This window comes from Equus quagga, chromosome 1 (genome assembly GCF_021613505.1).
Source record: "Equus quagga isolate Etosha38 chromosome 1, UCLA_HA_Equagga_1.0, whole genome shotgun sequence".
NCBI classification, from domain to species: Eukaryota; Metazoa; Chordata; class Mammalia; order Perissodactyla; family Equidae; genus Equus; species Equus quagga.
The window spans coordinates 75,218,933-75,245,674 of NC_060267.1; the positions used below are offsets into that span (position 1 = coordinate 75,218,933).

The 26,742-nt window shown below is 40.6% G+C and overlaps 1 protein-coding gene across 1 annotated transcript; it reads right to left on the reverse strand.

Moving 5' to 3' along the window:
* Positions 1-2,553: 2,553 nt before the first annotated feature.
* Positions 2,554-26,742, reverse strand: INIP (INTS3 and NABP interacting protein). Its single transcript, XM_046663793.1, has 5 exons — positions 26,603-26,742; positions 25,434-25,516; positions 8,941-9,043; positions 6,460-6,550; positions 2,554-5,315 (listed from the first exon to the last, which is right to left on the reverse strand). Exons 2-5 carry the CDS (start codon positions 25,456-25,458, stop codon positions 5,220-5,222), a joined length of 315 nt encoding a protein of 104 aa, XP_046519749.1. The 5' UTR covers positions 25,459-25,516; positions 26,603-26,742; the 3' UTR covers positions 2,554-5,219.

The window sequence follows — 26,742 nt, forward strand, 5'->3', positions numbered from 1 at the left end:
GCAGAGGACCTGAGGGCCTGGGAGACAAGGGTATTAGTTCAAAGTAAGATGGCTGCCGGTGTTCTCAGGGTAACAGCAGGGGTAATGTAGATAAAGACTGAAGTCGGAGTCCAGGTCCTTCTTGACTCAAGGATCAAGGTGCTAAGGAATGTGAGGGAGTGCTCAAACATAGTGCTTGGCAATGATGGCGCTGGAGTTTTTAAGTGAGGAGGGGGCGTGCATTTTTAAGAAGTGAATTCTGAAATGCAGTTACAACAATATTCTGGAGCTGCAGTGGTGAGCGAGCCGGAAACTAGCTGAACCCACAGCCGGGATTTGAACCCGTGATCTGCTGCCTCCTGATCCTGTGCCTGTACAGGCGCGAGACCGCAGAGCTCAAGAGAAAGCTGGGTGCTGAGAAACAGTCGGGACGCATAGATATATTTTGGTGATTGAACCAAGGGAATTCCAGAGATCGCAGTAGTGCACTCATCAGGAAAGGACGTGGCATGGAAGGGTTAAGGTTGGCAGGGGCAAGGCAGGAGACTGGACTGCAAGGGAGAGAATGCACAGGCAGCTAATTTGATGAGATGAAGAATGGCCTAAGGCGGAGGCACCACTGTGCGGTCCTGAGGAGAAATCGGAGTTTTAGAGTTCTGCTTTCCCTTAGCTGTGTGGCTAAGAGATTAGTGAGCAAGTTAGTACATCTTGTCTTAGGGCATTTAGGTGGCCAGTGACAGAAAGCCTACTGTAATCTGGCTTAAACAATAATGAGGATTTATTACTTCCTATAATAGAGGAAGGAATTTAGGGATTGGTTCACTCAGCGGTGCAAAGACGTCATCAGGGACCCAGTTTCTTTCTATTTCTCTGCTGCACCTTTTATGGTGGTGGCTTCATCCTGAGACTGGTCCCACCTCATGGTCACATAATGGCTGCCCACCCACACTCAGGTAAATATATATATATTTCCTTTTACACATCTAGAAAGATTCTCTTTTGGTAGCATTCCCAGAAAGGTGAGAACACATCTTTTCCATAAGCCCAGCATACCTCTCCTGGTCTCATTTGGGTTGAATTTGGGTAACATATGCAATCTTGAACCAATTCCTGTGGTCTGTAAAATACCACGTGCTGACTGGCTGTGGTAAAAGCGATTTGCCCTGATGGATTTGGAGCATGAAGGCCCACTCCTGTTGCTGGGACAGTCAGCTTCCCCTGAAGCACACTGGCTGTACTGGCGAAAGGGCATGCCCAATAGAAATCTGGTATTGTTAGGAAGGGGAAAGGAAGAACTAATGCTGAGTAGATTATGGAAAACATCCGCTACCACACTGAGCTGACGTGACGATTAAATGCATACTGTGTGAGGATGTCTTGCCTTTTCTTTCCTAAAAGGTTCTTGGAGGTAGAGATACAGAGTAAAGCTGGGGACGAGAAGACAGGCAGATAAGGGGGGGGGGGGGGGGGAAAAGGAAAGTTGGGGGGAGGGTCCCAGAACTAAATGGAAGAGACAGCAGAGGCAGATGGGGCTGGAGTTGAAATGTAGATGTGAACAGCACACACGTGTCTGAAATCTCAATAGAAACTGAGTAGTATTCTTCTGGCAAGCTCCCTCTCCTGAGAGCCGATGAGGGCCCAGGTGGTTCATCTCTGTACCTGCCTACACGCAGCAATGTTCAGTAGCTCCCAAGCATACACCAGCTAAAGATATTTGCCTCACTCTAGAATTCAAGACTCTAGAATACGAATTCAGCCTACTTTTGACCTACTTTCTGATTACTGCCGAGTACAAATTTATCCAAATCTATCCATACAAGTCGCTTTTTTTTTGGGTCGCTTCCCAACTGCCCCTACAGCCCTCTCCTCCCTGTATTTGTGCGGGCTTTTCCTTTGCTTTGAAGGTTGCTCCATCCGTCCGGGCTGAAATCCTCTCATCTTGAAAGCCGAGTTCAAACGCTTGTTCTCTGATGTTGCCTCTGCTGGTCCTTCCAGGCTCATGGACTCATTCTCTCCTCACTAGGTTGCACCCTAGCTGTGAGTGTGCTTGTCTCGCCCACTCTAGACTGTCAGATTCTTGAGGACGGTCAAGTTCTCTTCCTCCATCCATGTTCATTCTTTATTTGCTCGTTAAAAAAAGCTGTGGGTGTCTACTGTGCACTAGTCACTGTGCACACAGAGATGAACAAGAAAAGCACTCAGTAAATATTGGTTGAGCTTAACGCTGTTGAAGTGGGACTTGTGCTGACTGATGGGATCCCGGTAGTGGAACTGCACTGATGAATGGACATTCTCTCAGCTGGTCTTATATTCTTAGTGTAACCATATTTGCCAAAACCCTTGCCTCATTAAACTCATTTAAAGGCTGAGTTTTTATTGCCAAAGTGAAGCAAAGAACTGAGACAACCTGAGACAGCGTCTAGATTGTTCAGAAAAAAAATCTGCCTTTGCAATGATTGAGTCATTTCAGTTTTTATTCCAGAATCATACAAAGCACTATCATCTGTATCATTTACCAGTGGCTTTCAAAACTTTTTTGCCATGACTCACAGTAAAAAAAAAAAACCCTTTACATCATGATCCGGGTCATATTTATTCATTCAGTCGTTCCTTCAGTAAGTAGGTACTGACCCCTACTATACGCCAAATACTATTCTAAGCAGAATACAGTAGTGAACAAAGAGGAAGGCAGGGAGGGGAGAAGGGAAACCAAAATCCCTGTCTTCAAGGACCTTACACACTGGTGGAGCACACAATGAACACAATAGGTAAAACACACAAACAGAAGATTGATGAAACAAAACCTCCTGTTACTACATGCCACGCACGCTGTTTTCTATTTTATTTAAAAAAAAAAAAAGCTAGTCACACACCATTAAGCCATTCAGTTGGCTTCTCTATTCAGTAATGGGTTGAGATCTGCACTTTGAAAAATCCTGGTCTAGACAATTTATGAAATAGGCAGAGTGTTCCTATTTTACAGACGAGATGGGACGACATGTAGAGAGGCTGAGGGAGCACGCCAAATTCACCTGCAACCCAAGGGAAGCGTGCTGGAACTTCACCTGGGGCTTCTGAGTCCACTGCTGCCCTTGCCGTTATTCCCTGCAGGCCTCACAATTGTCTTGGTTCCTGCTTCTCTTTGATTATGAAATCCTGACCTTTGCCTGGAGCGGCTCTTCCCTCTTGCCAGGTAACATCATACCGATACTTCTAGGCCCATCTAGACTGCTCCACGCTCCAGGATGCCTGTCCCCTCCCACTCCCTGCAGCCTGGCGTCCTCTGTCACTACCAGAGGAGGCTGCTCCGCACTGTGACTGCCTGAAGAGCAGGTGTCCCTCATCTTTGCCCCTAACGCACTTTACAGAGTAGATATTAATCCATATACATGGAATTGAACTGAATTTATAAGTGACTCAAAGGAGAGGAGTGGGAGGAAGTGCTCACTAGCCAGGACTGCAGGATTTAGGCCACATCTATTTATCAGGCTAAGAGACTAGCAAAGATACCACTGGGAAAAAAGATCTCTTTACCTAGGTTATAAAAGTCATAAATCAGGTAGAGGGTTCAATAGTATAAAAATTATACAATCCAAATTTTTTTATCTCCCTAGCATCAGTAGATAGATTTAGAAGCATGCCAGTGGGTCAAGGATCACACAGAATAGAAACTTAGTCAAATTAATTCAGGAAAATGAGGGCCACTTATTAGGAGGCCCAGGGAATAGCTGGATGGAGCTGAGGCAGGCCGGGACCCAGGGGCCCCTGGGGAGCTCCTCAGCAGCAGGAGTAGGGGCACCTTTACTGTAATGGTGACCATTACAACAGGGACAGCTGCCAACTCACCCAACTGAAGAAAATCAGTTCAGATTCTCAAGAGAGAATCCAAATGGCACAGTCAAGTCTAGATTGTTCATAGATTAGAGGATTGTGAGTGCTTTTGTGAGTGCATAGATGAGGATTGTGACTCCTCCTGCTTCACAGAGTTTGGGTAAGATGAGGCTGCGTGGCTGGTGCCAATATGTAGGGAAGGAGGGAGAGGACACTCTGAAAAGGGAGATGAATTTGGACTAAATATTGACCCAAACTGGAATTTTAAGTTTCATCCTACCAGCAGAGAGGACCGGGTGGGACTCAAGGCCAAGATGAGGTCAGTATAAGTAGTTATATAAAATACTATATCTGTGATATAGTGTAAAATATAATTTCAGTCCTAGTGAAAAATTTAAAAAATGTAGGATTTTAGCTAAACGACCTCTAAGTTTCAGAGACCTACTAATCTATGAGTTTATAAATACCTATCATGAAAACTGAATTCTCTAACCCATGGTTTTCAGACTTTATTTTGAATTAGAGATTCTAACTCTGTTGGATTAGGCTAAGGTAGTGAGAACTGCATATTTAAGTTAGAAGCCCAAATTCTGTTAAAGATGTGGCATGTTGAGAAATTGGCTTAATCTAACTCCTTCTTCCTTGAAATAATTAAAAAGGGGCTCAACTTGCATACATTTCTAATTAGAACAAAAACAGACAACGCGACCATGCAGGCACACCATTTATGCAGTAACACTAAATAAGAGCGTGTACAAATTTTAAAACCATTACATTTCTTATCATTGTTTTTAACAGCATTTAGTCACATAATTTATAGTGGCATAGGTTTATAAAAAATGTTTAAGACTGGTTGGTAACTTAGTCTTATCTTTTCTTTTAAAATTGAGAATAGGGGAACCAGCTATGAGTTAAGGGATATTCAGGATGGCACATTGCCCATAAACTGAAAAGGTGCACTGACATCAGTTCCATGAACAGCAAACACAAATGCAACTTACTTAAGCCTAGTAGTTCATGTTTTTAAAAAGCACCCTTGTTTCTCTAAAGTACCACAAATGGCCCTTGAAAGTCCACTATGAACATGATATACTCAGTCCAACTAGTTGGGGGCTGGGGGTGAGTGGCGTGCCGTCTGATGCAGAGTCTGATTCAGGGTGAAAAATCAAACTGCGTGACAAGCAGTTACAGTCCTGGCAGCATAATCGGTTTCTCAGATAAAACAATTTCCAAAGCTCTCATCATCCGGGTTACCCTCCTTTTTTTCTTTCACTTACACATACCTTTCTTTTAAAGAAGCAAAAAATAGAAAAGTTCACCAAAATTCTGCAAGTCACAGTTCACGCAGCACTGAATGATAGTAGCTTTGGCATTTGATATTAAAGTCACTTTCAGTACAAATATTTTCTTCATTCTGGGTCAAGGCGAGGTAAAACAGGAAGAATAAGATTCCCAAATGCAGAGTCTTGAGTTATGAAGTATCCGGATGAATGTGCGTGTGCGTGCTGGGAAAGAGTTAAAAAAAAAAAAAAAGGAAAAAAGGGCAATTAAGCTAGTAAGAGTCATGATTCTTCAACCGAGGCGCTAAAATTACTTATCCTTTCTGAGTGCTTGACACCAAATTTATTTTAAAAATCAGTTCTTATGCTGCTAATTTTGTTTAAATACACAGGAGATGGACACCAATAAAGAATTCACATTAACAAGTTGCACCAGTACCCATTTATCATGCCCGCTCTCCCGTGTGATTCTCGAGTCATAAATGAACTCATGTCTTCAGTCAAAGGCCTGAACTACTTTGTTCCTTGCGGGATAGGGGGGGACTAGCAACAAAGGTTGCAGAGTCCTCTGCTCTTGATCGACAAAGCAGGAGCTGAGGAAGGGCAGTAGTTGGAAGGAGAGCGGGGAAAAGGCGGCTGATTACTGGTGATTTGTAGAGAACGTTGGAACGTAAAGAACAGAAAACCACCAGTGACGTCCTCCTGCCACTACAGAAAGGAGGACCGTTTTTAAGTTATCTAAAGTGAGATGATCATTAATATCCCTTCCAATTCTGAGATTCTAAGGTTTAAAAGCATAACGATGTCTTGACCAAGGTCTCTGGGAATCTTAATTAAATTATCCAAGATCAGTATAATACTTAAACTATATATTACTATGAAGAACATTATTTTTTAAACTGATGGATTATCACATTCCTACGGTAAGAGTTAGTCTTCATCATGCACAACAGTCATGCCGACCCTTAAAAAAAGAATCCAAACAACACTAATAAACCCGTAAGACTATCAAAGGATATAATGGCATGACAAATTTGAAAAACTATATATGTACTATTAAACTAGCCATCTCAGCTTTTAAGATCATTCTGTCTATCCAAATATCCTCGACTTTTGTGCACAAACAGTCCCTCGCCAGGTACAGCACAGAATCAATCATGATCGCATCAGCACCATAAAAGATACTTTCATTACTGCTATATTGGTCCTTCAAATCCTTTGGGTGTGACTGAACGTCAGCAAACCACTGCAATTATGTGTGGAACATTTTTATTGATATTGCTCCACTGAAATACAAATTAGGAATTGCGCTGGCTTCCAAGACGCAGGAAGTCTCCAGAGACGAGAATGTCAGTTACACTTTGCTCACCTGCAAAGCTGCCTTCTGTTGGGCTGCAATATGCTGCTGCTCAGCATGATCCCGGAAGTCCTTATTAAGAGAGGGTCTCGAAAGCGCAATGCTAAAATGGGAATCTTAGTTACTCGGCTGTTTAAGGTAGGGACTTCCTTACTTCTCAATCATATTTATCATTATATGCTCTTTATAGGGATAAAAAAGACCTTCCAGAATAAGTCTTTTTTCTTTCTCCCACTGTCTACGTTAATTTATATGAAGAAAGCCTATGTTATTTACTCGGGCTTCAAATTATCTCCTTTTTATTGATGATTTATGGTGTCCTACTTTCAAACAGATGTGAGGTACTCCAGTCCATCATAAAGTTCCATTTATGGTGAAAAATGAAGAATTGAATGTTTCAAGCAGAAGGTGTATACTGTGCAAAAAGAAAAGACCTGGGGCAAGAGAGCTTGACATGTTTGAAGAAATCAGAGTTCAGTAGGACTAGAGGGCAGGGCTGGGGAGCGGTGAAGTGGGTTGGCAAAAAATGAGGCTGGGGAGGAAGGCAGGTGTCAGGATACGAATAGCCTTGTGAAATGAACTGAGAAATGTAGACCTTATCCTAACAGTAAAGGGAGACTTACAAAGAGTGTTATGAGAGGAGTGACACGATCAGAAGCACCTCAGGACGGTTCAGACAGACCAATGCTATGGCAGATAGTGTGGTCACCTCCTCAACATCTGTTTATCTCCCTTCCTCCTTGCTAATGGAACCCAAACTTAGTTCAATTATTGGTGGTCCCATGCTTTAAGGGCAGGCCAGGCTCATCCCTCAAGGGGTGAACTTCGACTGGTCTAACACAATGCCATTCCCCTTGCTGGTTCCTGGTTTAAGCAAAAGAAAGGTACACAATTCTGGGCAACTAGACTTGATGGGCAGTCCAGTGGAAGGCTTCGGAGAACATTATCCTCACTCTTACGAAAGGGACATAGGAGAGGAACCTTCCTGGCTGTTGCCTCTACAGGTGGCTCAGTGGAGAGGTGACACCTAGGCTACTGCAGTCATACTTTGACCATTAGGGAGCTGCTGACCCATGGAGAAAGGCAGAAAGGAAAGACGAAAGGAAGCTGGGCCACTGCTGACACTGCTGTTCCACTGCATTAGGCTACTCTGGAACCACCTTACCTTCATGCTCCTGGTTAACACACATCCTAATGTTTATGCCAACTTTGTTGGTTTTCTGTTACTTCCAGATTAAAACACCCTAACTTACACAACTGATAAACGTATTCAAGAGGACTTAAGATTAGAGGAAATTCAATGAGGAAGCAGTTATGGTAATTGAGGCAAGAAATGAAGAGTGGCTAGGACGAGGGCAGCACCAGCAGCAATGAAGAAAAATGGACAGATTCAAGACACATTTCAAAGTATAAACTTACGTTTGTATCTCATGTTTTATCTCTCATGAGAATAATAAATGCTTGGAGATGGAAGTGAAAGAGAACAACAAACAATTAAAGTTCACATTTCTGACTCTGGTAACTAGTAGATCAGCACCGCTCACTGGGACAAGAAACCCAAGAAGATTAAGTAGTTAGAGGGAAAGGAAGATGAGTTTAGTCTGGGAACGCCTGTTGGACACTGAAGTGGAGGAGGCAGTATGGTGCTTGGGGGAGAGGACTAGGCTAGAGATGCAAATGTTTGAAAGTTACTGCCACATAACTAACAGGTTGTGAAAGTGGATGCTACTGTCCAGTGAAAAGAAGTAACTTGGAAACTGAGTTCTCAGAACTCTGAGGAACATCAATATTCAAGAGAGAGGCAGTGGAGAAATGTCTGCAAAAAAAAATCAAGATAGTATAACAAGAAGAAAGAGAATTTTAAAGAGCAAAGGATCAGTGGTGTCAAATAATGCTAAGATGTCTAACCAGAAGATGTCTAACAGGAAAAGGACTTTGGCCACAACATTTAGCCACAAGGAGGTTGCAAGTGACCTGGGCTCGAACCTGTTCTTTGGTGCGGGGACGAGGGGCCAGGAAGTCAGATTGTAGTGGGTTGAGGAGTCAATCAGAAAGCAGAACTGAGCATAGATAACTCCTTTAAGAGGTCTGGCTGAAAAAAGAGAGGAGAAAGTTAGGGTGGCGGTTGAAGGGGATAATGGATCTCAGGGGAGAGACTCAAGATGGCAGAAACTGAATATGATAAAGATCATTAAGCTACCTAAATTTTACCTACTTTGCAGACTGTTTAAAAGTGGGACACTAGCAATAATTTCAGTAACAAAAAAAACATACAAAACTCCTCTTTTTTAAAGAGTAGTCTGTAGGGAAAATGAAATATTCTAATTAGAATTAAAATATTTAAAATCTAATCAGTCTAACTTTTTCAAATCTAACTAAGAAACATAATGTAAATTCCAATGTTAAAGAAACAAACCACTGCTAACCAATTTGAATTATTTTGTCCAAGTTTTTTTTATCACTGAATATAAAAACCACATTATTCTTCAATACCTCGCTCCAGGATGATTTGTTGAAGATTGGTTCTGCATTAGTAATTTTCTTTTCTCTTTGTCCAGTTCTGCCAAGATTGCAACTCTATTTTTGTTTTGAAAACCTAAAAAAGAGAGCGGGTAAGGGAAGAAAAGGGAGAGAGAGAAAAAAACATTTTAGAGGCATTTTATAAACCTAGGCCATCTAGAAACCCGGAAAGCAAAATTCTTTTCTCTAACATGATAATGAACTTACTAATAAGTATAGTCATGTGCCACATAACAGCATTTCAGTCAACAATGGACCACATATACGATGGTGGTCCCATAAGATTAGTACCATATAGCCTAGGTCTCTAGGCTATGCCATCTAGGTTTGTGTAAGTACACGCTACGATGTTCACACAACGATGAAATCACCTAAGGATGCGTTTCTCAGGGAGTGTCCCTGTCACTAAATGAGCCATGCCTGTAGTTTCCCTAGATGGTTATGCTTCCCTTCTGCCTATTTCTCAACAACTTTAACAGCACAATACACAGATATACACAATATATGCAATGGAAGACTTTTAAGACTTAGTTCTAAACAATTTTAATCACTAAGGTATGGGTAGCAGCATTTGCTTTTTTTAACAAAATCTCTGAGCCCCCAAATGCTACAGGGACCAATCCTTTTCCTGCACAATCTCTGGGAGTGGAGAGTTTCTTAGTTCTGTTTTAGGCCTCTTTGTGAATTCCTCTTTCATGGGGGAAAAAGCATTAGACATACTCAGATCAAAACAATACTTCTTTTTCTCAACTGCTTTCATTCAGAAATGACACACAACCTTTCAAGGAACAAGTCAAAGAATTGCATCTGATAGAAAGCAATTCTGAGAAAGAAACGGAGCAGAAAAGACAGGGTACAAAGATACGTCCTTTATCAAATACTTAATCCTGGGCTTGATTTTGAGCTCCAAACTTAGATAAGATCTAGAGTAGAGGTTGCAAAGTCCTGGCCCAGGAGCAGCATCCAACTACGCTTTAAAAATCTGAATTAAATGCCAACATGTAAACACTGAGAGAGAGTCTACAAAATTCTCAGGTTTCTTGCTTCTCTTGAAACAGCTCAAGATCTGGCAACACGGGCCAGCCCAGTGGCGCAGTGGTTAAGTTTGCACATTCCGCTTTGGTGGCCTGTGGTTCGCCAGTTCGCATCCAGGGTGCAGACATACACATCGCTTGTCAAGCCATGCTGTGGCAGGTGTGCCACATATAAAGTAGAGGAAGATGGACACGGAGGTTAGCTCAGGGCCAGTCTTCCTCGAAAAAAAAACCCAAAAACCAGAAACATCTGGCAACAGGGTCTGGATGCCCCCATGATAACAATTAACTAGAACTAAGAAATAGTTGTTCCGTTTACCTGGACACTCTCCAGCTTGTTACAGTCTTTATCAGACTTATTTATATCTGTAGGCATTTAAGTTTCTGATCCCTAATTTAAAAGAAAACGAATGGAAAAGTTAAAGGACTGGAAAAGAAATATGGGGGGGAAAAGGCCTGGGGGACTAGAATCACTGGGTTAGAAGAAAGAAAGAAGATGGCGGGAAGGAGGGAGCATTTTTTTAAGCAGAGCAGACCTAAGCACTAAGGACGCTCACATGACGGATTCTAAGAATTTTATGTTGATTATAAAGGAGAACTGGGCAGTAGGGTGCATCTCTCCCTCCTCTCCTGGGGAGAGGGCAGAGATTGGTTGGGGACAGGGCAAGACGGACAAGGGAAAAGGAGCGTTCACTCTGAGATTGGGCTGAACTAGGAGCAGCTGAGGCCTGCAGCATTTTCAACTAACCTGCTCTTAAACCCAGCATCAGCATACTGACTGTGGCCAGGACTCCGAGCAAAATGTCTCTCTGTCACGCCCATTTTAGGAATTCATCATCTCCCATTTTTGTTCTCTGCCCACTCATGCTTATGCCATCAACTTGTCATCAAATTCTAGTAACAGCCAACTCCCTCTTTTTGGATCAGATAACTCAGGCTGATACATTCTGGTACCTCTGAGAGTATTTTGCAGATCTTCTAGGTGATTCTTCATCTATTCTAATCCTAACTCTAATCCTCCTTCCTACCTGATGTCTTAGTTAAATCTTCCAGGGAAGAAGCTCTGGAGGGCCTTTACACAGCACACGTCATTACCTACTCCACCCACCCTTACAGAGAGGAGTGTCTCAGGAGAAGTCTTCTATTTAAGGAAAGATTTAGTACAGCCAAACTCCCAAGAGTATGTGATATTTATGCCTGTGGATGCTAATATTATGGTAAAGGATGCGTATGTAATAATAATTGAAACTTTGTCAAAATATTATTAAAGGAACGCCATTACCAAAGTAATATATGATTTCAAGTCCAGTGATTTAGAGAATCAGAAATAACAACTACCTGGCAGGGGTAGAGAAATGGGAGAGATAAAGTGTACCCCACCCCGACCGCCCCCACAATGTGTGACATGCAACTGTATATTTCAATATTAATATCTTTCTTAAAATCAAGATGGAGTTAAGAGATCCTCAGATTCCCAATTTTAAAGACAAGGCTGGTCAGAGAACTATCGTGAGGAGAAGAAATGTGGTCTGTCTGATATTTTGGAATCCCACAGTGACTCATTTAAAGGCCATGTGTCTCCCAGAAACAGCCATAGAAAAGATCATTGAGTTCTGAAGACTTCAATGTTTGAATTCCAAGCTACAGTATTCTTTTCACTGATTTTCTGAATTTCTAGGTGTCTTAATACCTGAGACATTTTTTAGGAATTTTGTATTTGCATTATTTTTATTTAAAATTCTGATTCTTTCTCTTTAGTAGTAATCTATTAAATTTAAAATATAAAGATAATTGTCATAAAAAACCAAACACGCAGAATGGGATGCATGAAGTTTCAAAAAGGAGGTTTGAAAAAGCTCATCTGTTAGAATTTTTTTTTTTTTGGCAGGGGAAGATTTGCCCTAAGCTAACATCTGTTGCCAGTCTTCCTCCTTTTCTTCCCCTCCTCTTTCCCCCACAAAGCTCCAGTACATCGTTGTGTATAGTTGTAAGTTCTTCTGCTGCTTCTATGTGAGCAGCCACCACAGCATGGCTACTGACAGACGAGTGGTGTGGTTCTGTGCCTGGGAACCAAACGCAGGCTGCTGAAGCGGAGCGTGCTGAACTTTAACTGCTAGGCCATCGGGGCTGGCTCATTAGAAATTTAAGTTGAATGTACCTTTCCACTTGGTATCAGAGATTTGGTTGACCATGTGAATTCTTATTGGGCAGTCTGATTACTTCAAACCAGCGATTCCCAAACTTTCTCAGTTCACAGTGCCCTTAGTATCTCAGGAATTTTTGTACGACACTCCCAGGCCAAAAGAAATACCAAACAATTCTGTTTAGTAAGTAGTGAGATCCAAACAACCTAATAAGCATGATGTCTTAACATCTTATAGTTGTATTAAAAAATAACACATAAATTGAAAGAAAAGTACTTGATTTCATCTTTAAATAATCACTTATGGGATGGATGTGTGTGCCTGGTTGTATAACTTTTCAAACCTTGGAATCAGTTCAGACACTACCATCCTCGTCCTGTTCCACACTGATTTTCACACAGTACTTGTTTTTTAATCAAAGCAATTTCCAGAAACCCATTTTACAAAAATATGACATCATCTGAAGGAATGTAGTGCACTGGTGAAGCTGTACACTGTCTCAAGCTAATTCACAGGATGTCCAACAAATGTCAAGTTGTGTTTCCTTTGAAAACTTAATTTTCCCTGAGGCCCCAGGAATTTCTCTGTGGTGTAGCCTAGGGTGCCAGGGTACATAGTTTGCAAACCACAGCTTTAGACCTTTACCCCAACTACCACCAAAACAACTGATGAGTAATTTTTCTTTCCTTCTATCAAAGCAAGCTGCCAAAAGGGTTTGAAAATTAGGTACTGTACAAATAAAAGCAATACAAAAAATTGGGGGGCCGGCCCGGTGGAACAGTGGTTAAGTGGGCACGTTTGGCTTCGGCGGCCTGGGGTTCACCAGTTCGGATCCTGGCTGTGGACATGGCACTGTTTGGCAAGCCATGCTGTGGGAGGCATCCCACATACAAAGTGGAGGAAGATGGGCACGGATGTTAGCTCAGGGCTAGTCTTCCTCAGCAAAAAGAGGAGGATTGGCAGCAGATGTTAGCTCAGGGCTAATCTTCCTCAAAAAAAAAAAAAAAAATTATTCTGTCCCCCTTCATTTTACTAAGTTTGCCAAATAGTCAAAAGGGGTGGGTGGCAGGCATTCCTGGTGGAGGGAGGTTCATATAGGAAGATATATATCAATGGAATAGTGTTAGTGGTCAACGACACCTTATAATGAAGAAAAATGGTAAGATATAAAAAGATGTAGTAATGTTAAACAGGGCCACCACTGACAACATATGCCTTAAAAGAAACATGTTTCCCTGTTTGTCACTACAATGGCAAGCCACAACGCCTTCCCCCTTATCATCAACTCCATGGGGAACTAATTTTGGTCTCAAATACCATCCTCCATTAAAAGGAACCAGAATTCTAATGAAAGTACTAGTTTCATGTCTTAGGGCAGGGGAAAAAAATCAAGATGTGCCTGGAAAATCTTGTTGTCAGAAAGCAAGAAGATTTTTTTAAAAAGGGAGAAGCCACTTTGAGGTTAGCCAGGCTGTCATGATCGGAACATTAAAAAAAAATAATTATAGCTAAATGGAAGAAATGGAATCATGATAAGCTATGAATTCATAATAAGATACAAAAAGGAAAGTTAAAGTACATAAAAAGATAGCTGTAAAGAAGGGTGAAAATAATAGTTATTATGTTAATAATTAGGTTAGTGTTAACATTTAGGTGTTTTTTTCCTGATATTAAGCATATGTCTGTTTATAAAGTATAGCTGTGTACTTTTTTGTTAAGGTGCAGGAGGAAGGGGCAGATACAGAGAACTGTAGCTAAGCCAGATAGCTCCAGAAAAAGCAAGTTATGTACCAACAGGAGAGTCAGATCAGTGCAGGTCCTCATACATACGTACCATTTAAAAGGAGATCCAGTGGTTGATGGGCACCCATGGTCACACGCAATGACCATGTAGAAACTATGAGTTCTAACTGGATGAATTAATGAAATACCCTAAAGAGAGCTAACCGTACAGACCTGATCCCTGATCTCTTGGGAGACGAAACATCTATAATTCCTGGCAGTAATGCTACCAGAAAAGGGCAATTCATAATGACAACAGAACAGTGGGTTATGAAACACTAATCACATACAAAAAAAGAAAGTATTTCATTCAGGGAATAACTCCAGGTTGCAAGAAACTAAAAATCGATGAGAAAGGCAGGAGCTTAAAAAAAAATCCCCTTAACTTAGCAGATAAAGTTTAATTGTAGAAGAGACCCAAGACACACCAATACAGCTTTTAATCATCTTTAAAGGCATAACCAAATCTTATGTTTTAGCTAAGAATCAAATCCATCAGCAACCCTAAACTCTGACTAAGCTGAAATGCTGTTTTGTTTTGGTAGTGGTAAGATTACCATAACCCTAGGAAGGTAGAGAAAATTATCATAATCCTGGGAAAGTATAGAACTAAGAGTCTGGGAAGATTATTATAACCCTGGGAAGATATTAAAAAAACAAGTACAGAGAGAGTAAATGAACTGATGAAATATTAACGGGTTAATATTTTAAAATAGATTTAATTGTAAGGGTAGTAAGTTTTGCAATTACTATATAAAGTATTACAGAAGTCATATTAATTGTAATTGTAATTTAAACTGTTATTAAAGAGAATTTAAACTAAATAAGCTTGTAATCAATTCTAAATGGTTACAAATTTTTATTTTTGAACTTAGTTTATTAGATAAGCAGGTTTAATAAACTGAGTATTAATTAAATTATGAGCAGTGATGAGTATTTTTCTCCACACACAAAATCCCCTCGGACATTAAAGAACTTGTGAAAACAGTTAACCAAGAGGTCATCAGATGCGGTAGCTCCTGGCCCTCCTTCCCTGGTAAAGATGAGATAATGCTTATCTCTGTATTTCACTTCATGCCCCATGTTTTCACCCAGAAGCCCAATTTTTATCCTTATAACATGTCCCTCTTCCTACCCACATCCAACCAATGACCTAGACCAACCAATTTTATCTCCTGAATGTCTCTAACTTCCCCTCTCAACTCCTACTACACAGTCCAACCAGGCACGGTTATCCCTTGCGTAACAGTCTAGAGATTAATGTCTACATATAGGCAGTCAAGAGCCACAAAAGTTACTTCACAGGGAAAGGGGATGGTCAGGTCTATCAGGCCTTATTTTCTGATCTTGTCTAATGCCCCTGAATCCTATGCTTCCTTCTTGAGCTTTAAAAAATAATCTAGTATTAATTTACATGTCAGTTTATATTATGAAAGTATATAAAAGTCAATAGATAGCACTTAGGTAATAATAACAGCTTATTTCAAACTTGAAATTTAAGGCACAAACTAGGTAGTCTATCTGGTTATGTGAAGTAGTTCAGTATAATTTTCTATAGTAAGATTCTCCCACCTTCAAGGTTTAGACAAACTTACTCTAACTAGGACATCAATACATAACATTTAACTAACATCTATTATACTCACTACATAAGGGTTTTTGTTTTTTTTAACACACACTGTCTTTTGCCATAATTTCACATTTTACTTTTTCATGTATCTTACAGTTACATGTAACTTTTACGTTCTTTTTAAAAAAATTTTTAATATTTCCTTCTTCTCCCCAAAGCCCCCCAGTACATGGCTGTATACTTTAGCTGTGGATCCTTCTAGTTGTGGCATGTGGGACACTGCCTCAGCATGAGCTGATGAGGAGTGCTTGGTCTGGATCCAGGATCTGAACCAGCGAAACCCTGGGTCACCAAAGCAGAGTGCATGAACTTACCCACTCAGCCATGGGGCTGGCCCCATAACTTTTTACATTCTTAGAAGCAGAGTGTTAAAATACATTATGATATACTTTTAATATATTATATATATGTTATATAACATATACTATTATATCATATATATAAAATATACTATATTATATAATATATAATATATATTATTAATAAAATATATTATCTTGTATACAGTAGGAATTACTTAATATTCCTTTATAACTAACCTTTTTCCTAATACAATTTTCTTAGAATAAAGCAGCATACTCTAACAATATTTCCACTTTTAGAACTATAACCCTATCTCTATTTACAATCATATAGATTCTCATTTCCACATTCATTCATAGAAACACTTAACTCCCACACATTTCTTTGTCACTAAAAATATTCTCAGGTAACTAACATTACATCTAATTGTATTTAAAACCTAACAGCTGATATTCACTTTAGGCGAAGAGCTCTATCACACTTAAACAAGGACTAACTGGAATTCTTTTTAGTGAAAAAAATCCAAAACTAAAGAATGAAAAGTATTTTGTTTGATTAGTGAGGTTATGGATAATCTACTTTCGAATTACAGTTGTATTGCTTTCATGACAATGATTTTTAAAAAGATATTTTAAAGTATTCTTCAAATCCTTTCACGTGGTTATCCTACAAACTATATACTCTTCACTATAGAGTAAACCACAGTACCATACTTAAGACATTTGTTTGGTACTGGAGGAAAGTCACTGTGGCACTACTGGTTTAACATGTTTTAAGTTATTTCTTGATTCAACATACATTTCTTGTGTATCTGTCACATACAGGCACTAAGGTAGGTTCTAAGGATACAATGATGAGCCAAAGCGTGACATGATTCTGGCTCTCAAGGTTCTCAAACAGTCCACTGAAGACAGAGATTACCAAATAATTACACAAATGAATGTATAATTAGAATCTGAGGGGTTGGCCCGTGGCTGAGTGGTTAAGTTTGCATGCTCCGCTTCGGCGGCCCAGGGTTTCGCCGGTTCGAATCCTGGGCATGGACATGGCACTGCTCATCAGGCCACGCTGAGGCGGCATTCCACATGCCACAACTAGAAAGGACCCACAACTAAAAATACACAACTATGTACCGGGGGGCTTTGGGGAGAAAAAGGAAAATAAAATCTTTAAAAAAAATAAAAAAGAAAAGAATAATAATAATAATAAAAGAATCTGAGATGAGCAATAAAATTCTATAAGCATTTCTAACAATCATTATTGTAGGAATGGAGGTTGAATAAACCTGACCTAGACTAGGAGCGTGGGGAGCAGTGTCAGAGAAGTCTTCCAGAGGAAGTAATGCCTGAGCTGAAATCTAAAGGATGAGTAAGTTAATTAGGTTAATTAGGGGTGAGGGATAAAATAACTCTTCTGCCTTTAAAAAGATCACTGTAGCTGCAACGCTGAGAACAGACTAGACAAGAGAAAACAGGAGACTATCACAGTAGAACAAGCTAGACATGAGAGTTGCGAGTGGCCAGGGAAATGGAGAGAAAGGAACAGAGCTATTTAGGAAGTTAAATCAACAGGACAGTGATAGAGAAGGTCTCACGAATGGCTCCTAGATTTTGGGCTCATATAGTTAAATGGTGTGTTATTGCTATTTTTCTATTGCTGCTGTAACAAATTACCACCAACTTACCAGCTTCAAACAACACAAATCTATTATCCTACAGTTCTATAGGTGAGTGGTCTCACTGGGCTAAAATCAAGGGTTCCCTTCTGGAGGCTCTAGGAGAGAATCTGTTCCCTTGCCTTTTTCAGCTTCTAGAAGCTGCTGGAGGTCCTTGGCTCGCGGTCCCCTTTCTCCACCTTCAAAGCCAGCAACACTGCATTTCTCTGACCCTTCTTCTGTGGTCATTCCTCTCTCTGACCACAGCCAGGAAAAAGTTCTCTGCTTTTAAGGGCTCATGTGATTAAAATGGGCCCACTTGGATAATCCAGGATAATCTTCCCATCTCAAAGCCCTTAACCTTAATTACATGTGCAAAGTTCCTCTTGCTATGTAACGTAACACAGTCACAGTCTGGGGATTATGACGTGGGCAGTTCTGGAGAGGAGGGGGTGGTGGTGGTGGTATTTTGCCCACAAATATGTGAAATGCATTCAGCGGTGAAAGCTCACACCTTATCCAGGGGAGACTGCTTGATGTCTAAGGCTTAGCAGGATAAAAAATGCAACATGAATTGATTGGTACCGGTAATTAGTCTTCTAGGCATCTGGTTAATGGCAAACACTTCCTTTAACTTTGGAGACTAAAAAACTATTCAACCCTTAGCCGCCTTTTGGAATTACTAAAAATACATCTCAAAGGAAAGGAATAAACCCTAATGTCTGCTCAGGTGATCTCTCTGTATTCAAGTTCTCTCTCACTCGGACCCCAAGGACTTACTCCTTTTAAGCAACTGCCACTTTTTCTATCCATTGAGGCTTCTGGTCTTCAGGACTGGCTAAATGAGATGGTGAAATATCTTCTGCCTGAATCAATCTTTCCTCCTCACTCATTTCTCTCTTCCTCTTAAAGATAAACTCACAGGCCCATTTCACTGTAAAGATTTTCTGCTTAATAAAGATGCAGAAGGGATATAAAGTTGAAGAAGAGGTCTTTTGCCCCTAGTCTAGAGCTCCCATTTTTTCTTAGAAGCTATCACTAGAATGTTCTAATCTCCCAGCTAAAGTGCAGTAGGGGACTTGCACACAGAATCAATCTGGGTTCTCATCTCAGTACTACCTATTTAACAGTAGGAAAATTACCTCACTATGAGTAATAAAAATTACCTCACTATGACCAGTAGAGTAACAGTAACAACTTCGAAGGGTGGTTATATGACATATAGAAAATATAAGTAAAATACCTAGCACCCTGCCACGTGGTAGTTGCTTAATAAATAATAGCTATTACTGTTATTATCTACCATTCTCTCTCTCCCTATTAGTTGGTTAAAACACTAGAATCTTGTCAGGCCCATTCTGACAATTCTCTTTCAGTGAACAGTTTTTCATTACAAAGGGGACAACCGATTAGCATGCAGCTTTCTGGGCTACACTCACAGGACAGGCCTCCCAGGCCAGTCTGAATGGACCTGGGGAATCCCAAGCTCTCTCCCAACTATACAAACGATCTGAAGCTACTTTACATCATATTCTGCCTCGACTCACTTTCGTTCCTATTTGAACCTGGGGCCTAGCAATCAATCCTAGCATCAGGGGGCCAGCCCGGTGGCACAGCAGTTAAGTTCACACCTTCCACTTCAGCGGCTGGGGGTTCGCTGGTTCGGATCCCGGGTGCGGACATGGCACTGCTTGGCAAGCCATGCTGTGGTAGGAGTCCAACATATAAAGTAGAGGAAGATGGGCGTGGATGTTAGCTCAGGGCTAATCTTCCTCAAAAACAAAAACAAAACAAAACAAAATCCTAGCATCAGAAAAATACTGCACTCTCTTTGCCTTGGCAATTAAAAGTGAGATAAAAAGAAATCTAGCTTTAAAAAACTTACTCCAGGCAACAAAAGACCTCGAATTGCTAAACCAATCCTGAGAAAAAAAGAACAAAACGGGAGGTATCACAATCCCTGACTTCAAAACATACTACAAAGCTACAGTAATCAAAACAGCATGGTACTGGTACAAAAACAGGTGCACAGATCAATGGAACAGAATTGAAAGCCCAGAAATAGAACCACACATCTATGGACAGCTTATCTTCAACAAAGGAGCTGAGGGCCTACAATGGAGAAAAGAAAGTCTTTTCAACAAATGGCGCTGGGAAAACTGGAAAGCCATATGTAAAAGAATGACAATTGACCATTCTTTCTCACCATTCACCAAAATAAACTCAAAATGGATCAAAGACCTAAAGGTGAGACCTGAAACCATAAGGCTTCTGGAAGAAAACGTAGGCAGTACACTCTTTGACATCAGTATTAAAAGGATCTTTTCGGACACCATGTTTTCTCAGAGAAGGGAAACAAGAGAAAGAATAAACAAATGGGACTTAATCAGACTAAAGAGCTTCTTCAAGGCAAATGAAAACAGGATTGAAACAAAAAAACAACCCACTAACTGGGAAAAAATATTTGCAAGTCATATATCTGACAAAGGCTTAATATCCATAATATATAAAGAACTCAAACAACTGAACAACAAAAAATCAAACAACCCAATCAAAAAAGGGGCTGAAGACATGAATAGACATTTCTCCAAAGAAGATATACGGATGGCCAATAGGCACATGAAAAGATGTTCATCATCACTGATCATCAGGGAAATGCAAATCAAAACCACACTAAGATATCACCTTACACCCGTTAGAATGACAAAAATATCTAAAACTAATACTAACAAATGTTGGAGAGGTTGTGGAGAAAAAGGAACCCTCATACGCTGCTGGTGGGAATGCAATCTGGTGCAGTCACTATGGAAAACAGTATGGAGATTCCTCAAAAAATTAAAAATAGAACTACCATACGATCCAGCTATCCCACTATTGGGTATCTATCCAAAGAGCTTGAAGTCAGTAATTCCAAAAGTCCGATGCACCCCAATGTTCATTGCAGCATTATTTACAATAGCCAAGACGTGGAAGCAACCTAAGTGCCCATCAAGAGATGAATGGATAAAGAAGATGTGGTGTATATATATATATATACAATGGAATACTACTCAGACGTAAAACAGAACAAAACCGTCCCATTTGCAACAACATGGATGGACCTTGAGGGAATTATGTTAAGTGAAATAAGCCAGTTAGAGAAGGACAATCTCTGTATGACTCCACTCATATGAGGAATTTAAAAATGTAGACAAAGAGAACAGATTAGTGGCTACCAGAGGAAAGATGGGGTTGGGGGTGGGCACAAAGGGTGAAGGGGTGCACCTACAACACGACTGACAAACTATAATGTACAACTGAAATTTCACAAGATTGTAACCTATCATTAACTCAATAAAAAAAAGGAAATACAAATTAAAAACAAACAAAAAACTTACTCCAAATTGTGTCTTTGCATCCACATTCTCATCTTTAAAAAGGTACAAGTACTAGAATTTTAAGGTGATTTTTATCCATCACTGAGAAAAACTCCTTTTTTTTTTTAAATTCCACTTCTCTCTCGAAAATTCAGGATAGTCTTTAACACATTTTTTTTAAGATTTTTTATTTTTTTCCTTTTTCTCCCCAAAGCCCCCCAGTACATAGTTGTACATTCTTTGTTGTGGGTCCTTCCAGTTGTGGCATGTGGGACGCCGCCTCAGCGTGGTTTGATGAGCAGTGCCATATTCGCGCCCAGGATTGGAACCAACGACACACTGGGCCGCCTGCAGCGGAGCGCACGAACCCAACCACTCAGCCACGGGGCCAGCCCCAAGACAAACTCTTAATTGAGAGGTAGCACACTTTAGTACAAGCCTGAAGCGTAAATCTGCTTTCCTTCTAGATCACAGATGGTTTAGATAAGACTTGTGCTTGGGTCTGAGGTCAAGGAAGACACCTCCCAGGAGCCATGCCATCTCACTCCTACTCAGCACCCTGAAATCCAGCTAAGAGCATCCAGAGTGGCCCCAAATCACAGTTCTCACCACTTGATCTGCAGGACTTATAGTTAGTACAAGCAGCATTTTGAGATAACTATAAAATAAAAGAAAGAATTCATGTTCCTTACACAGTATTTCACCAGATTTCTCTGTGAATCTGAAATCAGGTTGGACCAATTCAACTGTCCCCACATGATCATAGGATATTTGACATTTACCAATAATGAAAGACTCTTTACATAGGAATGGTACCTTAGCCAAATTCGTTTGACAATCTGCCGCTACGTATTAAAATTCTCAAAATGTGACTTTTTTTTCTTCTTCTTCTCCCCAAAGCCCCCCAGTACATAGTTGTATATTCTAGTTGTAGGTCCCTCTAGTTCTGCTCTGTGGGACACCGCCTCAACATGGCTTGATGAACGGTGCTAGGTCTGCGCCGAGGATCCAAACCAGCGAAGGTCTGGGCCGCCGAAGCAGAGCACGTGAACTTAACCACTCAGCCATGGGGCCAGCCCCAAAATGTGACTTCTTATAAATCAAATAATTATTAAGAACCTACCAAATGTTTCACACTACGATGGATGCTAAGAAGAATATGAAACTTCAGTTAACTGTCTGCCAAGAGCTTACAAAATTTAGCAGTCCTGATTACTACTGTAGTATGACAGACTGCTAGTCTTGAAAGAGGGCTTAGCGAACACAATGGACTCCGTCCCCTACACCAGGGGTATTAATAAATTACAATGCACACATCAACATTTTTTTAAGTGATTGTTCTTTCATTTATCATTGTAAGATAACTACGGCACTTGGCCTGCAGTCTCCTTAAGAAGTAGTTCGTATCACGTAAACAGTACAGAAATAATTTAATATAGAGGGTAAAATGTAATAGATCCAAATAAATAAGAATTTGAAAATTTCACTGAGCGTCTGGGAATCTATAGAACATGATAAGGACTCCCTCTGCTGGTGCCTAATTGCAGCAGCTCCGTGATGCCAACAAAATAACGACAAAAGGGCAACAAAAGCCAAGGACCAATCTAAATTCACTTCTATTTAGATTACAGAATGTTTCATAGTGAATTTGACTATGGATCAATCAAAGGCAACACTAAAAATGACCATGTTTTATCGCAACTGCTAAAAAAGAGTAACAAGCAAATTGTAAATCTCAATTATTTGTGCTATTAGAACAGAGGGATAATTTAAAATTTATTTTCATTGGGACTGCATTGTGTGATTTTTAGCAGCATATTTTCTTTCCCAAATAGACTTCTTTTAGTTTTCATTTTGGTTCAAATTAAATGATTTTTAATCTGAGTCCTTTATAGCTTGGTGAAAAGAAGTCAAAGACCAAAAAGGGGAATGTTGACCTGTGATTGGTCCACAGAGCATACAAATCACACACGGTCAGGTGAGCGGAGAAGAGAACAGGATCAGCTGCTTCCAGCTGGTACAGCTGTCACCACAGCTAGCTTTTTACAATAATACACTTTTATAAAACTCAGCCAACCTTTAGTTTGTCCTAAATGCAACTACTATACTAAAACAGATTCAGTGGGCTTCCAATTTCCAGTACTGGCATAGTTTGGTTAGACTAACCCTGCCGCAAATATAAATTCTGGACGAAATATCAAACATTCATTATTTGAAGGCACTAGAGAGTGACCAAAACCAGGCAGAAACTGCAGCTAGTGAGATTTGGGAATTTGTGGCCTTACCCCTGAAGCCCTCCTTAATCCACAAACAGCCTGGATAGCATCACCTTACTGGCTTGAGGTATCAGAGGACAGAGTTCAGTGCTGACAGAGGAGCCAGAAAATTAGGGGAAAAAGGGGAAAGCAGAAGGAGTAAAGCCCAAAACAAGCCTATAAAATCCACCCAAAGTTTTTGCTTCCAGTTAAACTACACATATATGGGGGAGACCCGAGGCAGCCAGCAATAAAGGAGCAACTGGAAGCTGAAAAGAATGAACAGAGATTTCAGGTGCTGCCCAAGACAAGGGAGACAAGAGTTTAGACTATGAGTCGAGCCAAGCCATCTGCTAAAACAAATACCACATTTCAGAGGAATACAACAGAATCCACAGTCTCTACAAGTATTAGTCATAATATGCAGTATCCAATAACAAACAAATCACTAAGTAGAGTAACAAAAAGGAAAATGTGACCCATACTCCAAAAAAATGCAGTCAACAGAAACCAACTCCAAGATGATGCAAATGATGCAATTAGCAGTGATAAAGAACCTTTACCGAGATTCTAAAAAAAGAAACGACTTGATAATCAAAAGAAATAACCCAGTTTTTAAAAAATGAGCAAAAGGGGCTGGCCCCGTGGCCGAGTGGTTGAGTTCGCGCGCTCCGCTGCAGGCGGCCCAGTGTTTCGTTGGTTCGAATCCTGGGCGCGGACATGGCACTGCTCATTAAACCACGCTGAGGCAGCGTCCCACATGCCACAACTAGAAGGACCCATAACAAAGAATATACAACTGTGTACTGGGGGGCTTTGGGGAGAAAAAGGAAAAAATAAAATCTTAAAAAAAAAAAAAATGAGCAAAAGACTTGAACACTCCACAAAGGAAGATTTATAATGGTCAATAAGTACATAAAAAAGTGCTCAACAGTTGTCATCAGGGAAATACCAGTTAATACCACAATGAGATGTCACTTCACACCCTCTAAAATGGCTAAAAGTAAAAAGACCAACAACGCTATATGTGGAGCAACCAGAATTTTCACACATTGCTAGAGGAAATGTAAGAAGGGTACAACCACTTCGGGAAAAGGTTGGGCAAGTTTTTCATAAGGTTAACTATACACTCAGCTGCTCCATTCCTAGATGTTTATCCAAATATCTACAAAAAGACTTACAAACAGTCAAAGCAGCTTTATTCACGATGGCCAAAACTGAGACAACCCCAGAGCACCCCAAACAGGAGAATGAATAAACAAATTGTGGTAAATTCATTAAATGGAATATCACTCCGCAACAAAAAGGAATTAACTAGTGATACAAGGCACAACATAGAGGAATCTCACAAACGGTATCTTGAGTGAAAGAAGTTGGCCACAAATGAGTATACACTTTATGATTCCATTTAATATGAAGTCTAAGATAAGACAAAACTAAGATGAAAAAAATAAGAACAGGGCTGGCCCGGTAGCGCAGCGGTCAAGTTTGCATGTTCCGCTTCAGCAGCCCGGGGGTTTGCCAGTTTGGATCCCGGGTGTGGACATGGCACCGCTTGGCACACCATGCTGTGGTAGGCATCCCACATATAAAGCAGAGGAAGATGGGCATGGATGTTAGCTCAGGGCCAGTCTTCCTCAGGATAAAGAGGAGGATTGGCAGCAGTTAGCTCAGGGCTAATCTTCCTCGGAAAAAAAAAATGTCAGAACAGAGACGAGTAATAAAAAAAATATGATGGGTCAAATAGGAGTTGAGACTTGATATGGAAAGGAAAGAGAGGTTTGCTGCAAGTTTTTAAGCAGGAAACTACTTACAAAGTGGGATTTAATGCTTTCTAGAGATTAAATTTTACTTTTTAAAACTTATTTTTAAATAAAAATTCCTTCTTTAGGAAGTGTCAGGCTTGATTTGCTTTAGGGAGCTCTTAACACAGGTGAAATGTGTATGGAAGTTTTTAGATCAAATGAAGATAAAGGCATGGATATTGCCTGGTGGCAGTACAACTTCTTTAAAAGCGGTTCTGATTTCAAGTAAAAGAGCAAGAAAACACAGACGTCAGAGGAGGACCTAAGGTTTACAATGTGAAAAATTTAACTCAGATTAAAATATAGGATTAATAGCTATTAAAGATGTTATATATCTGATACAATGTTGGACTTGCTTCAAATATGGAGTTTTACTTTGGTATTTTTGCTATGCATTTTTTATTCTGGCTACAGTAACTGCCTTATGCTAAATTTTCTATCAAAATACACTTACTATATGGGGAAAAAGTTCCTAGTAATAAAGAAATTCCAGCCTGCATTACCTTGTCCAGAAGAGTTTGCTGCCATCTTCCTATTTTCTGTTTCAACTATGTTCAGTGGCAAGTGGTCAGCACTTTACACTCACCTGTAAAAAATATGTGTACACACATATAAAATGCACCATACTTTAATAACAAATTAAAAGTTGTCAGAACAGCTAGGCTCCCTACAATGAAACGTTTGCAATTTCATCATCTCTTCAGAAACACACATCTGAAAAGCACAGACTTAAATCACAAATATAAACTCTGCAAGCTCCTCAAGTGAATCACAGGGAGAAGGTTAAGTATTTTTTCTGTACATGTTGATACCAACACTTAGCATTACTGTCTTTAATATACATCATTAAGCTGTGTTATCAGCCAATTGATAGTATCACTACGATCACAGTGCTGGAAAGAAAAATCACTTATCTATGGTGCCTCTCGGTTCACTTAGACCCAGCAACTACTGTGTACAATGAAAGCTGAAAAGGAAAACGAGGCTAACATTTACCGAGTACATACTCTGCACCACACACTAGTAAGATCCTTGAAATTCGTTATTTTACTTATCACCATTTTATAGATGAGGAAATCGTGCCCAAGATCACAAAAATAGTACGAATACTTTGGGCTGTTAGTTTCCAAATTTCGTGCTTTTGTACCAGGCCTTGCGGAGATTCCAAATAAGCAAGACCCTACTCCTGCCCTCAAGGATCATATAATCCGGTGGGAAAATATAGTCTCGTTCAATCAATCGTACTAAAAATGTTTAACAATGCGCTCTTCAAAAGGCGTCAACAGTGTTCTGGAAGCAAAGAAGTGATTCTATTGGAGTGATGAGGGATGCCAAAATATCTTTAGGTGTCTCCTGCAGCCGAGGCACAGAGCGAGCAAAGGCGGGTTAGGGCCGGGGGAGGTGAGGGGGGCAAGAGGGCCATCCTGTGAAGGGGAACGTCAAGCTGAGACGTGACAGGGCTGAACCTGCATCTCAAAAGGGTTCCCGGAGGCAGACGTGGAGGGCAGGCTGGGCGGGGGCTGCGGCCGAGACGAAGGAGAGGGAGTGAGAAACGATGGGAGGCAAGAAAGGCAGGGAGGCCACTGCCCTGTGGCAACAGGGACCGCGGCAGCAGGTCAGCGCCAGGACCACACACCTTTATCCCTGGGCGCCGCCAGGCGGCCCTACTTACCGGGAAAGCTAGAGCACCTGCGACCGCCTCGCCGTCGGATCGCGCTCTCGAAAAGGGTGCGACCACTTAAAGACCTGCAAACCGAGCCCAACGTGCCGCTCTACAACCTTCCCGCCCCCGCTGCGCTTCCGCGTCCTGAT